The sequence below is a fragment of the Nyctereutes procyonoides genome, unplaced genomic scaffold (assembly GCF_905146905.1).
Source record: "Nyctereutes procyonoides isolate TBG_1078 unplaced genomic scaffold, NYPRO_anot_genome, whole genome shotgun sequence".
NCBI classification, from domain to species: domain Eukaryota; kingdom Metazoa; phylum Chordata; class Mammalia; order Carnivora; family Canidae; genus Nyctereutes; species Nyctereutes procyonoides.
In genome coordinates this window covers 33,284,339-33,296,594 of record NW_026575125.1, presented here as the reverse complement: position 1 = coordinate 33,296,594, position 12,256 = coordinate 33,284,339, and the positions used below count along the sequence as shown (strand labels likewise).

The window sequence follows — 12,256 nt, the reverse complement described above, 5'->3', positions numbered from 1 at the left end:
CTGGGAATAGTATCAGTGGCTTTGCCACTTATTAACTGTGCAACTTCAGGCAAGTAACCTAATCTCTCTCTGTACCTAAATTTCTCACCTAGAAATTAAGTATAACAATCTTATAGGGTTATGAAGTTGAAATGATTTAATTCATGGAAATCATACAGTGTCTGGCATATAATAAGCCTTTGATAAATTTTAGCTATTATTATTGAGATAATAAGATTAAACAAATAATATACAATGTCCATACAATAGAAAACATTGTGATTCTTTTTCCCCTACTGCCCTACAAATCTGTTCTTGGAGATTTGTTCTTTACTTGTTCCCAGTCAAATACAATGGGCCTTGTGGCTTTTCTAGTTCCTTTCAGAAAATAAAATTTAAAAAATCCTCTGTGCCTACTTTATTCCCCCAAAGAGTCTCAGTCTATTTTACACGTAAAATAATGTATAATAATAATAATAATAATAATTTTTTTTAACTTTAAGAAATGTACTGTAAGCTAGCACCCTTTTCCCTTCCAGCTCATGCCTAATTCAAGCTGGCCACCTCTAGAGGGAAAAGGGATGACCATGAGCTGATTCCTCTATTTCCCTGCCATTATTCCCTCCAAGTTAAGCCTAGGGAAGGTGAGGAGTTAAGGGTCAAGCAAAGTCTGATTCTGTTCTAGCTATCTAGCATTGGTATAGGTGCTTGAGGCTGACTCTCTTCTGGGATGCTTTTGAGCATCCTTGGGAAAATTCTGCCATCATTGAGAATTTCTCATGGTAGTCCTTGGGTGGTGGACAATTATACTTCTCATGCCACCCAAGGGAATACATCCAGACTCCTTTTGCAAAGATCTCCCCACCCTTCAGGAGGTCTCGTGGCCATCATGTGAAACACTACCATGTTAGGTCTCTCTCTCAGTCTGTATTAGTTCATGGGAAGCCCTTCATGTTCTTTGCTCTGACAAGGGTCAGTTTCATTCCACTATAAACTGCTGTCTTGTTCTGCTGTCAAAACTTCTGGGCAGCCTGTCCCTCTTACTCAAGATTTCCCAAGTATAGGCCTGGATTTGGTGTATGGCGTCCTCAAGATCTCCTATTGGAGATATTGATGCCATTGGAGCCACATCCCCAGGCTCGAGGTGAGGGGAGAGTACCTCTCCCTGTCATACATAGTAGTAGCACTTTAAAAACTCTCTTCTAATATACAACCCATCTCTTGGTTTCTGAAGTCCATTTTAGAAGCTGGAAGTGATCACCAGTGGGATGCAAAAATAATTATTGAGTATCTCTTTTGCTCCTGTCTTAGTGGCATAGCATCTCACTTTGGAATGAGGAAAGAGTCAACACCTACTGGGCCTGAGCAGAAACTGAGATGGAAAGAGTCTCATTTTAACATTTTGTTACATCATGATGACAATAATTATTATTTGGGAATCAGTATCTAAAATAGAAAACAGGGACATTTGGATGGCTCCTGGTTGAGCGTCTGCCTTTGGCTCAGGTCAGGATCCTGGGATCCTGGGATTGAGACCTGTGTCAGGCTCTCCATGGAAAGCCTGCTTCTCCCTCTGCCCATGTCTCTGCCTCTCTCTGTGGCTCTCATAAAAAAAAATTAAATAAATAAATAAATAAATAAATAAATAAATAAATAAATAAAATCTTTAAAAATAAATAACACTTATTATTTCATTTTCCCAGTGTTATCTTTTTTTAACAATAACTATATTGTATACAATTGGAAATTATGAATAATGAAAGGCAAATTGTGGTTCACCACAGGTACTAAACATTAATTTTACTAGAAGTAAAACAACTGTCACAAAATGATCATGCTTGAATTTCAGCCTAAGTAAAGAGCTTGGGCTACCTGAGATGAAGAGTAAATTCTTTGGTGGGATTTATTTATGTCTTGCAATGATGACAAGAAGATAGTCAAGAAAATCACAAATTCACTCAATTTGTTGTCTCCAATGCATGATGTCAAATAACATAGACAAAGGAATATTTCACTAAACATCCAACTTTCTGGCAGAGTTGATTGGTTCATTTAATCTTTGATAGATGAATAGATTTTTTTCAGTTGACTTTTTGTGATGTTAAGCCCTTCAGAGATTCTAGTTAGTAAGGAAAGAAACTTCCATAAAGATTGAGGGTTTATGAGTTAGTTGGCTAATGGTTGACTGATTTAATGTAAGATACTAATGACAGGGGCTCCTAGATGGCTCAGTCAGTTAAGCGGCTGCCTTTGGCTCAGGTCATGATCCCAAGGTACTGGGATCAAGCCCCAAGTCAGGCACCCTGCTCAATGGGGAATCTGCTTCTCCCTCTCAATCTGACCCTCCCTGTACTCACACTCACACTTGCTCTCTCTCTCTCTCCCTCTCTCTCTCTCTCTCTCCCTCCCTCCCTCTCACAAATGAATAAATAAATAAAATATTTTTTTAAGATTTTATTTATTTATTCATGAGAGACAGAGAGAGAGAGAGAGAGAGAGAGAGAGAGAGAGAGAGAGGCACAGACACAGGCAGAGGGAGATGCAGGCTCCATGCAGGGAGCCCGATGTGGGACTCGATCCCGGGTCTCCAGGACCAGGCCCTGGGCTGAAGGCGGTGCTAAACCACTGAACCACCAGGGCTGCCCTAAAAAATATTTTTTAAAAAGATGCTAATGACACATTCAATTCCAATAGAAATTAGTGTTTTCAGCTTATATGTGGATCAAAATTTTGGTCACCATTCTTGTTTCAAAGATGTACCATAGTGTTTAACTTTTATTTTACTTTTTTATTATTTTTAAAATTTTTATTTAAATTTTAGTTAACACAGTGCCATATTGGTTTTAGGAATAGAATTCAGTGATTCATCACTTACATTTCAACTTTTAAAAATTTGTCATTCATCTACTCTCTAAAGTTTGAACATGGATCTATGATGTATGTTTACTTATTTATATAATATATGTGTTGCTTCTCTAATAGTGTATAAAACAAAACATTAAAAAATGTCAAAGTTTAGACTAAGAAGAACCAAATATTTTAAAAATAAATTTATAAATATACAAAAATATTTTGCTGGCTAAGCAAGTTTCTAGAATAGACCTTCATTTTCTTCCTTCCACTGGAACCCTAGTAAAAACCTGACAAAACTATGTTCAATATTTGGATAATACTATTCAGAAACTTGATAATTTAAAGACAGCATTTAGGCAGAACATGTATTTTTACATATGTATTTTGGTTATGTGTTTGGTTCTGATAACATTAATTAGTGATAAAATTAAACACTTGGAATATACAAGTAGTGATATTGTTGAGAAGTAAACCCTTAGATTGTTTTTCATGCAGTTTTTAGAGTCAGCTGGGTTTGAGGCTCTGTAACAGGTGTAACATGTCTGACTTGAAATGGAGGCATAGCAGCTTAAACTTACTCAATTCATGTTTAGGGCATCTTGCAAATATTTTTCTCTGGAATAAGGTCGAAGTAAGATAAAATCACAGAGTATTAACTCTCTTGACTCTGTGTCTCACAACAAAATATTAATATTCCATGGCTTAAGACTTCCTCCAATATTATTTTTAAAAGGGAAAAAAGCTTTGCTGGAAAACCCTGCTCCCCAGGATTTCAGAAATTTGTGAAACATCACTATAGTTGTTGAACTCACATCCAATGACAAGAGGAGAAACCAACTCATATGCGAATTTTGAAGACTTATTTTTAGCGGAGAGCTCAAGCTCATTCTTCTGGCTATTTTGGAGCCCACAAAATCCGAGTCAACAAATGGCAACACTTAAGGGATTCAGTACCCTCCCCTACTCTCAGCCCTTGCAGGGTTGTGTTGTATCTACTTCCTTCTAAATACTCACAGGACTACAAGTGTCATTCAAGAGACTCTCACGGATCTTGGAATTGTGGTGGTGGTGGTGTTGAGTCTCAGAGAAAAAGAATTTACAAAGAAAGGAAAGGAAAGAATTCATAGAACTTAATTTTTCTCCCCCCTTCCCATGAAAGGAAGCAGGAAAATAATGGTGAAAGAGGAGACCCAACACCACCTTCAGCTACTTCAAAAAAGCTCCAGCTTCCAGTTTTCACAAGCAGGAGACAGATTGGGAGAAGTGAAAGGTCTCTGGGTCTTTCTCAGGTTTGTCCTTATACTCCAAGAAGTCAGAATTAGGGTTGGATTTAGGGTAGGGTGAATGTTTTGCTGTTGGGATTGCACTGGGAGATGCTGCTCTTATTTCTCCATTGACAGATTGAAGTTTAAAGATAAAAAGAAGACACAAACATTCTGCTTGAATCTTCCCATTTTGTCCAGACCTTTCATTTGAAAATGTATATAGCAATAGAAACCTTATTTCAAATTCTTTCTCTTAGACCACAATTAATCAGAATACTTCTTTATGACTCCAATCTCCATACGGCAGTCACTGATAATATTGCCTTCACTCTTGCCCTGCGATCACGCCTCCAATAAATGTTAGCAGATAAGCTTTTTTTCCCTTAAATACAGATAGTTCTGGCTTTGCATGGTAGTAGGACTGTAAATGACCATTAAATCTGCAACCATGCAAAACAACCTTAATAATAAGTTGGAAAAATCACAATTGTTCTGTGACTTTTAATTTTTGGTCAAAACATTAAACACTCTCATATTGTCAGTTACAAATGTGTAGGGAAGTGAAAAAATAGTAAAGCAAATATATTTATTACACTGTAATTTAAAACATTAGAAATAGAATTATAGTGTTTTATTTTTTGTAAAAACTGTCAAGAGTAGTTTGAACCGTGCATGCTATCTTCTTATAATATAACATATGTTACAGAGCAAACATATTGTCTGTGCTTTGGTGAATTGTCATACTTTCTAAGTTTGGATAGATTTCTAACATTTATCCTTTGTACTTTCAATATGTAAAAGATATCTGATAATTACTTGAATGTGAAGTGTTTTGCTGGCGTCACTTCCTCTGGAACATCTTTATACTTTGTGTCACAGCCACTTTCCTCATTTATGTCAGTAAATTTGTCTTCGCTAAATTCCTCTGGCTGCATAGCTAGAGTCTCTTAACCAGTATCAGAGTCAACAATCCCACCATCAGCTATTTCTTCTATAAATGCATTCCCATTTGATTCAAATGTAGCTGCCAGTGTGATTCTTTACTTCTCTGCTGCCCTTTGGTCTCTGTCAGACAATTCCTCCCTTCAGTTATTCATTTTTATAAAATGGCACATCAGTTTATCATTGGGGAAAAAAGAAGGCAGCGCAACTATACTCTTTGCTGTTTGTATGTAAACTGAATAACAGATGTGCAGTGAACAATCACCAAAACTTTGAAAGAAGTGATGCAATTGGTCACGGATCATGATGTGCAGCTGTTATTTACATAGTGATTTGGGTACAAAAGTGCTAGCCATGAAGTTTTTACTTTATGCAACTACTCACAATTAATACACTATGGCAGCTGAAATTTGAACTGTGTACTTGAAAGACTGGTGTTATGTGATTCAACTGTGGTAATTGAAATTCCTGCATATTGGGACCTTGCAAAGGAAGGACTGCCTGTGCTCCAAATGCTTTCTCATTGTGGGACTCTTTCACATACCATTCTTTCTGTCCAGAACACTATCTCCTTAGCTCTCAATGCTGGCTCCTTCTTGCCCTTAGGCTTAAATACCACCTCCTGGGAGATTCCTTTCCTATCTGTACTAAGTAGTCTCTACTTTGTCTTCATTTTGTTCATCATACTTACCACAATTTTTAAATATGTATTTTTTGTATTTGTTTATATTACTTTTTATCTTCCCTTTGAACTTTATGATCTATGCTGGCAAGGATCCTGCCTGTTTTGTTTATTAATATATACCCAGGGCTTATTGTAATATCTGGGATATGGTAGGTATTCAATAAATACTTCTTAGGTAAAAGGACGAATGAATCATATTATGTCTCTGGACAGAAGTATAACAGTTTGCATAAGAATGAATTTAGCAGATTTCTGAGAATGAACTTAGAGAGATTTGCCATGATGGATTTTCAATATTCTGATCAAAGTCTGATGACCAAAAAAAGATACCAAGAGCCCCCAAAACAAAATTAACGTTGAGAGAAAAGCATGTATGGGATATGGCCCAGGCTGAACACAAGATTTGAGTCTCAGGGAGGAAAACTGATTGTGGCCTAGTGTGTGACTAAAGCTGAAATTCCCCAGGGCTCAACTACTCTGGCATAGTATTTACACTCCTGGGAACAACAGTTGGACATATACATGTGAAAAAAGAGCATTATAACCTTGGATCTCAGGCACAGTAGTCTGAGTCAAGTGCAATAACCCAGAAAACTGGGGATCCCTAGGTGGCTCAGCAGTTTAGCACCTGCCTTTTGCCCAGGGCGTGATCCTGGAGTCCTGGGATCAAGTCCCGCATTGGGCTACCAGCATGGGGCCTGCTTCTCCCTCTGCCTGTGTTTCTGCCCCCCTCTCTCTCTTTCTATGTCTATCATGAATAAATAAATAAAATCATAAAAAAACCCAGAAAACTGGTAAGAGGACTTGGTGGGACAAGCTTTTGCCCATAGCATCATGAGAGCCAAATCCAAAGTAGAGTAATAGTATACCAATATATACCAATACTTTGGTTCCATCTCTCCATGAGCCCTTCTTGTATAGAATAAGTTCCCAGGGTTCTTAGGGACAAAAAAGGTAGAGAGGTAGATACTGGAAAATTTTTAAATTGCATCTCAACCAGTAAAGATCAGTCATATTGTTCAAACCATTGAAAAATCATTAAAGTGGTCACCACCTTTCCCAATTCTATCCAGGAGGTGGGGCAGGAAATGTTTGCATAGGAAAAATAGCTGTTTTTCATAGATATCAAGAACTAACCAGGAAAATTTATCACTGGAAGGAAAGCAAACACAATGGTTTGAGTTTAAGTTCCTATCCTGTTTACCTCAAAGACCTCCTCTTGGCTCTGAAATGGAGCTGCCACACCTCTTTCCTAAGCTACTTAAAGATTAGAGAAAAGTAGAAGATCTCCATAATTGTACCATATTGAAATGCCTCTGCCACATGTCCCCACCTTTTTTCTCCGGTCTGTAACAAGCATTTCTTGCATTTCTGGTAATTAATCCATACTCGAATTAGGCAGCTAAAACCACTGGCATAAATGGCTTCTAAGTTCTTATAGAGACCCCATGCCTCAGTTGGAGGCAGCTTCCTCTGGTTCTGGAGCACCTGAACCAGGACCAGGACTGTTGTTTTAGTGTTCCCATAAAATACTTAGTTTTCTTATACTTCAGTGTGTCTCCTTGGTAAACAGACCTGAATACACATTATCATTCTTCAGCCAACACACAATAGGGAGGATACAATATGGGAGAAAACAATGGGAACCATGTACAGATTTTCTGTCAAAACTGTCATTGCACTCTGGGTAAAGCCAGGGCTTTTAAAAAAGCAAGACTAGTTCCTTACATTAATTTTATCCCTTGAAAAAATAATTACAGAGATTTCTCAACCCCAAATCATTGAATGCTAAGAAGTTAAGCCAAGGTAATAGTAGATTTTTGTGTTAGCTTTACCGAAATATCTTCCTAGCTAGAAAATAGAAGCATATTCTGTATTGGCAGAATAAAACCTTTCATTGCAAGAGGCTGCATTTTCCAACTCTGGTTAATTGTTTGGAGCACGGGAGGAGACCTGGATGTGTTCCTTTGTATAATTTTATTTTATTAGAAGAGAAAGTGCTTGATTCGAGTAAACTGTGGTTAGTCAGAGCAGGCTTTGCCAGAATAGGAAAAAATTCAGTGTTAAATGGTATTTTAATCCCCATGGAAAATTTGAGATGAAGACTTTATCTTCTGGAGGCATGAGAGGGAGTCAGTGGGTCTGATGGCTGAAATTTTTGTGTTTCTTTAACGTTGCAGATTGGTGCAACCATTAAGGCATATTTTCTTTGTTTTTGTTTTTGTTTTTTTTTACTCAGATATTTTTGTTGTATTTTTAAAAAGGAGATTGTGCAAGGATAGGATGGCCAACTTGATCAGTTTGAAAGGATCAAAGTAATCAAAGCAGCGGAATAAATAGGACAGTGGTTTTTAATTATTCCAGTTCTAGTCCTAGTTCAGCTATGACCTTGGGAAGATCATTTTCCATCTTTGGCCTCAATTCCTCATCTGAAAAATTAAGAAAATGAACTCAAAATCAGTGATCCATCTTGACTTTGTCTTCCACAACACTCATGAAATTTATAAACACAAGATTTCCCATAGGCCATACTGGAGCCATCTGAATTCTCAGTGGCCTGTTTTTAATTTCATCACTTTCTTGCCATCTCAGGAAATCATACTGCAATCCATGCAAGGGAGACTGACTTTATTTTCATAAAATCCTTGAATCTCATCCAATTAATTTGAAAAAAAGCACTAATTACCTCCAAATCTCTTTACTTCATTAACAACAGTAATAATAGTCTATTACTAAAAATGGACTTGCAGCCTTTCTCATGGTTGCCACGTGCTCATATGTGGTATAAGTCACTCTTGCAACTGACTGACTAGGTGGTTTCTCAGAAACCTGAGATCATCAATCTTCTAAAATGGTGTGACTTCCTATTGTCTGAAAATTGAAGAGGGTTAGCTTTGTGCACATGTTCTTAAAGGGCTGGAACCCTAAACTGTTGAAAATCTGTATCTGCCTCTACTTCTTCTATCTCAGTTAAATCACTAAATTACTAAAAATAACAAACTATAAATAGACCCAAATTTTATTGTTGGTCAAGGGAAACATCATGACCCCATTCCATGCCTGGTCTCAGACCTTGTACAGTTTTCTGAAGTCAGGAAACATATTTTTTAAACGGCATTCATTTTCAGTTATGACAGAAGATGTGAATAGTCAAAGAGGACTATTTTCTGTCCTCTAGAAGAGCATGGATGGCCTATAATTGCTTCATTCATGTGCCCACATGTGTAGAGATAGTATGTGTGTGGGAGGAAGGGAGCATAATGAGTTATGTAAGCCCTTAGAAAGGTCTGGAATGAAATACCTGAAAACCAGTCACCTCCACTCCAATCCATAACCTCCACAAAATTGGGTGGCTTAGCTCAATATTCTCTGAAGAAATTTCTATTTGTGAGATGAAATTGAACTGCACTTACAAATTGGTCTTCTCTGATAAAAAAAAAGAGATTTTTTAGTGGTTTCTTTAAAAGCTATAAGTGGTTTCCCTAATAGGCAGCAAATCATAGGACACTGTCTATTATCCATACACCGCCAGGCTCTAGAGCCTTGTTTGTGAGCTGAAAAGCCTATGGATTGGGTGTTTTCGGCAGTCGTGGTGTCTGATTCTATTGATTTTGGAGGAAAAAAGAAATAATAATTGACTAAAAATGATTGATTCAGGAGCCTGCATGAATGTCTTCAGCCACACTTAAGCTGTTATTTTTATCCCATCCATGGCGATATGGCGGCTCACTTCAAAACTGCAGTCCCTATTTTGTGGCATTGCCACACCCTAACCACACATTTTCTTATTACTCTCTAGTGTTAAGATCATGTGGTATGTTCTGTAGTAAGATCTCTCCACCTTTCCCAAGAGATATGGGGGAAATAAAGACCTCGGATCTCTGTGGAAGGCTGAAAATCAAAGTAAAGGTACAATACAGGAAGAGTTGACAGGGAGCTTTTCTCTGTTGTTGAGAGGTCATCAAAGGCCATAGGTCTTACTGGAGACAGCAATTCTCAGTTCATCTAGCTGGCAGGTAGCGTAGCTAACTAAAAGAGTTGGAAAGAAAAACGCCCATGCCCCATGAGAACAACACCATTTCAACATTATCCCATTTTGATGAGACTTATGCTCTTAAATTCCTAATGACATGGGTGATTTGAGGCTTTCATATTTCAAATAGCCGGTATGGAGTTGGGCTGATTTGGCCATGCTTTTGCCTCAGCCCCCATTCACTGTGAGAGATGGCTAGCCAAGACTCTGTGAGTTACAGTCTGGCTACTGGATATAGATGATAGAATATTACTAAATACCAAAGAAGCCCAAATATTTGGAAGGGGTTTTATTTGCAAAATTTGAACTTGTTATCAGTATTTTAAAAATCAATCATCACTGTAATTTTCAAAGAAGAGTATAAGTTCCAAACTTTGGTTATTCATTCAGTTGACTATTTTCAGCTCAGTGATGATTCTTTTTTAAAAACTATGGAATAAAATTTTATCATACTTTTCTCTGATGTAATGCAGTGGGATAGAATAATAAAATAATGAACATTCATCTGTCACTTTACAGTTTTCACACATTATCTCACTATCACTAGACTGTGACTTCATGTGTCTGGTATGAAATACCCTTTTTACCTTCTTTACCACTGTATTCCCTAACACCTTGCATACAGTGTGGCACAAAGTAGGTGCTCAATAAATATTTATTAAATGAATTGTTGAACTACCTTGTGATGTAAAAAGAGCAGATATTTCTCTTTTTTCCCATTTTAAAGGTGAAGCAACATTACAGAAAAGTTTAGTGACTTGCTCAAGGTCAATAGAACCAGCAAGTGGTAGTACCAGGCCTTGAATCTAGTTCTTTAGACTCCAAAACCTGAACTTTCCTCCACATTCCTGGATTATGTGGTCTGACTCTAGTACTTATTGGTAAGTGCCATAATCTGTTTGGGCCTTATTGACTCTATCTGTAAATTAAGAGAGGACTAATACTATTCTGTGGCTCCAAAGTACCATCTAGGTCTAAGATTATGGGCTTTATTTACAGTATTATTTGCAATGTCATCTGACTTCTGAAAGTCTTCTATTAACCAAGGAAATGGTGCTCGTGGTAGAGTCCGGAGAGAGAGGGCTGCCAGGTAGCCCAGAGGAGGGACTCAGGGCCACTGTCACAGGTCTGCTTCCTAACAGTGGGAGAAAACTTCAAACTAGAAGCTTCTTCCTTCAGAAAGTCAGTGAGGTTGTTTTGAGGTCGGTTGTAAAGGGTCTCTGGGAAAATTCTATGTGATTATTAATGTGCAATATCTCTAGAAGCTTTCTGGCAATAATGTGCAGTTTTGATGGCCTTCCTTCCTTGGTTAACTTATTATCCCTGTCCCCTTCCCCACAGACACACTCCACACCACCTTCCACTGCATGTTCAATAGCTGTAAGCAGGATGTAGCTTTTATAATGAATTCATTGGAAACAGCTTCCTTTCTTTCACATGCTACCAAGAATTTCAGGGATAGATTTCAAATGTGGATTTTATTTTTAAAATATCATTATCCTCATCACACATAAGGCTCCTTTGCAGCAGCTTTGTAAGTATTTATCCAGTTGTTATTTGGGGTCTGGTATTTTTTTAAAAGAACTGAATAATCCCCACTCCCTAGAATGATAGATTATTTTCAAGCAAACCCAAATACAAACTGAAGGCCCTTTATAAATTAGTTCTCATTTTCTTCAGCCATTAGCCCATTTAAAACGTACACAAACAGAAGATGTCAAGAACATTTAGTCTGTTTTACCTGCCGAGGGTAACCCCCACCCCCAGCCTGCTATGAAATCTGATTACAGAGGACTGAGAAATGAAAGCTCAGCTGGAATTAGAAATAGCTCTCTCAAATAAGGTTAGAACCTGGCCCTACACCCTGCAGAAAGAGGCCTTTTCAGGCTGCACTCCTTTGCAGAAGAGAACTTCATTTATCACCATTGTTCCTAAGTCAGACTCAAATCTCTGGCCATCACTTACCGAAAATTTCGAACCACGAAATTGTGACCATTTCTAAGAGCTGCATTGTTCAACAGGATCCTCAAATTAAACAGCATCTTCATTTGATAATGAAAAAGATTGTATGCTCTTGAAAATGCCTCACCAAGGTAGACAGTGGGGTCCACCTAAAAGCTAAGAACGATTTCAATTGCAGTAAGAGAGCAAAGGTAATATCACCCTTCAGCTACCTTATCAAATTCTCCTGGTTAGAGATACTGCAGGGCAGGGTACAGGAGCACCTGAACTTTAAGCCAAGCTCTACCAGTGTGTGTGTGTGTGTGTGTGTGTGTGTGTGTGTGTGTGTGTTTAGCAGGAATCCTGATTCTTTTGTGCCCAGGCTCCTCATTTTTCATAATATATTTATACTGTCACATACTTGTACCAAATCAATTGATAAGTACTCATTGAGCATATAACACATGCAAGGTACTGGCTGCTGTGAAGGTACATAGAAATAGCCTTTTCAGAAAATGAATCATCAGTGTAAAACCCCAGATGTAGACACAATAGCCC

At 37.8% G+C, this 12,256-nt stretch overlaps 1 protein-coding gene across 1 annotated transcript in view; it reads right to left on the bottom strand.

Annotated features, from left to right (window-relative positions):
- The window catches only part of OTC (ornithine transcarbamylase), a 76,270-nt gene extending 64,324 nt beyond the window's left edge, over positions 1 to 11,946 (bottom strand). The window contains exon 1 of the mRNA XM_055337435.1: positions 11,723 to 11,946. Coding sequence (XP_055193410.1) covers positions 11,723 to 11,805 — 83 coding nt within the window. The 5' untranslated portion in view covers positions 11,806 to 11,946. The remainder of the gene's footprint in view (positions 1 to 11,722) is intronic.
- Between the last annotated feature and the right edge of the window lie 310 nt (positions 11,947 to 12,256).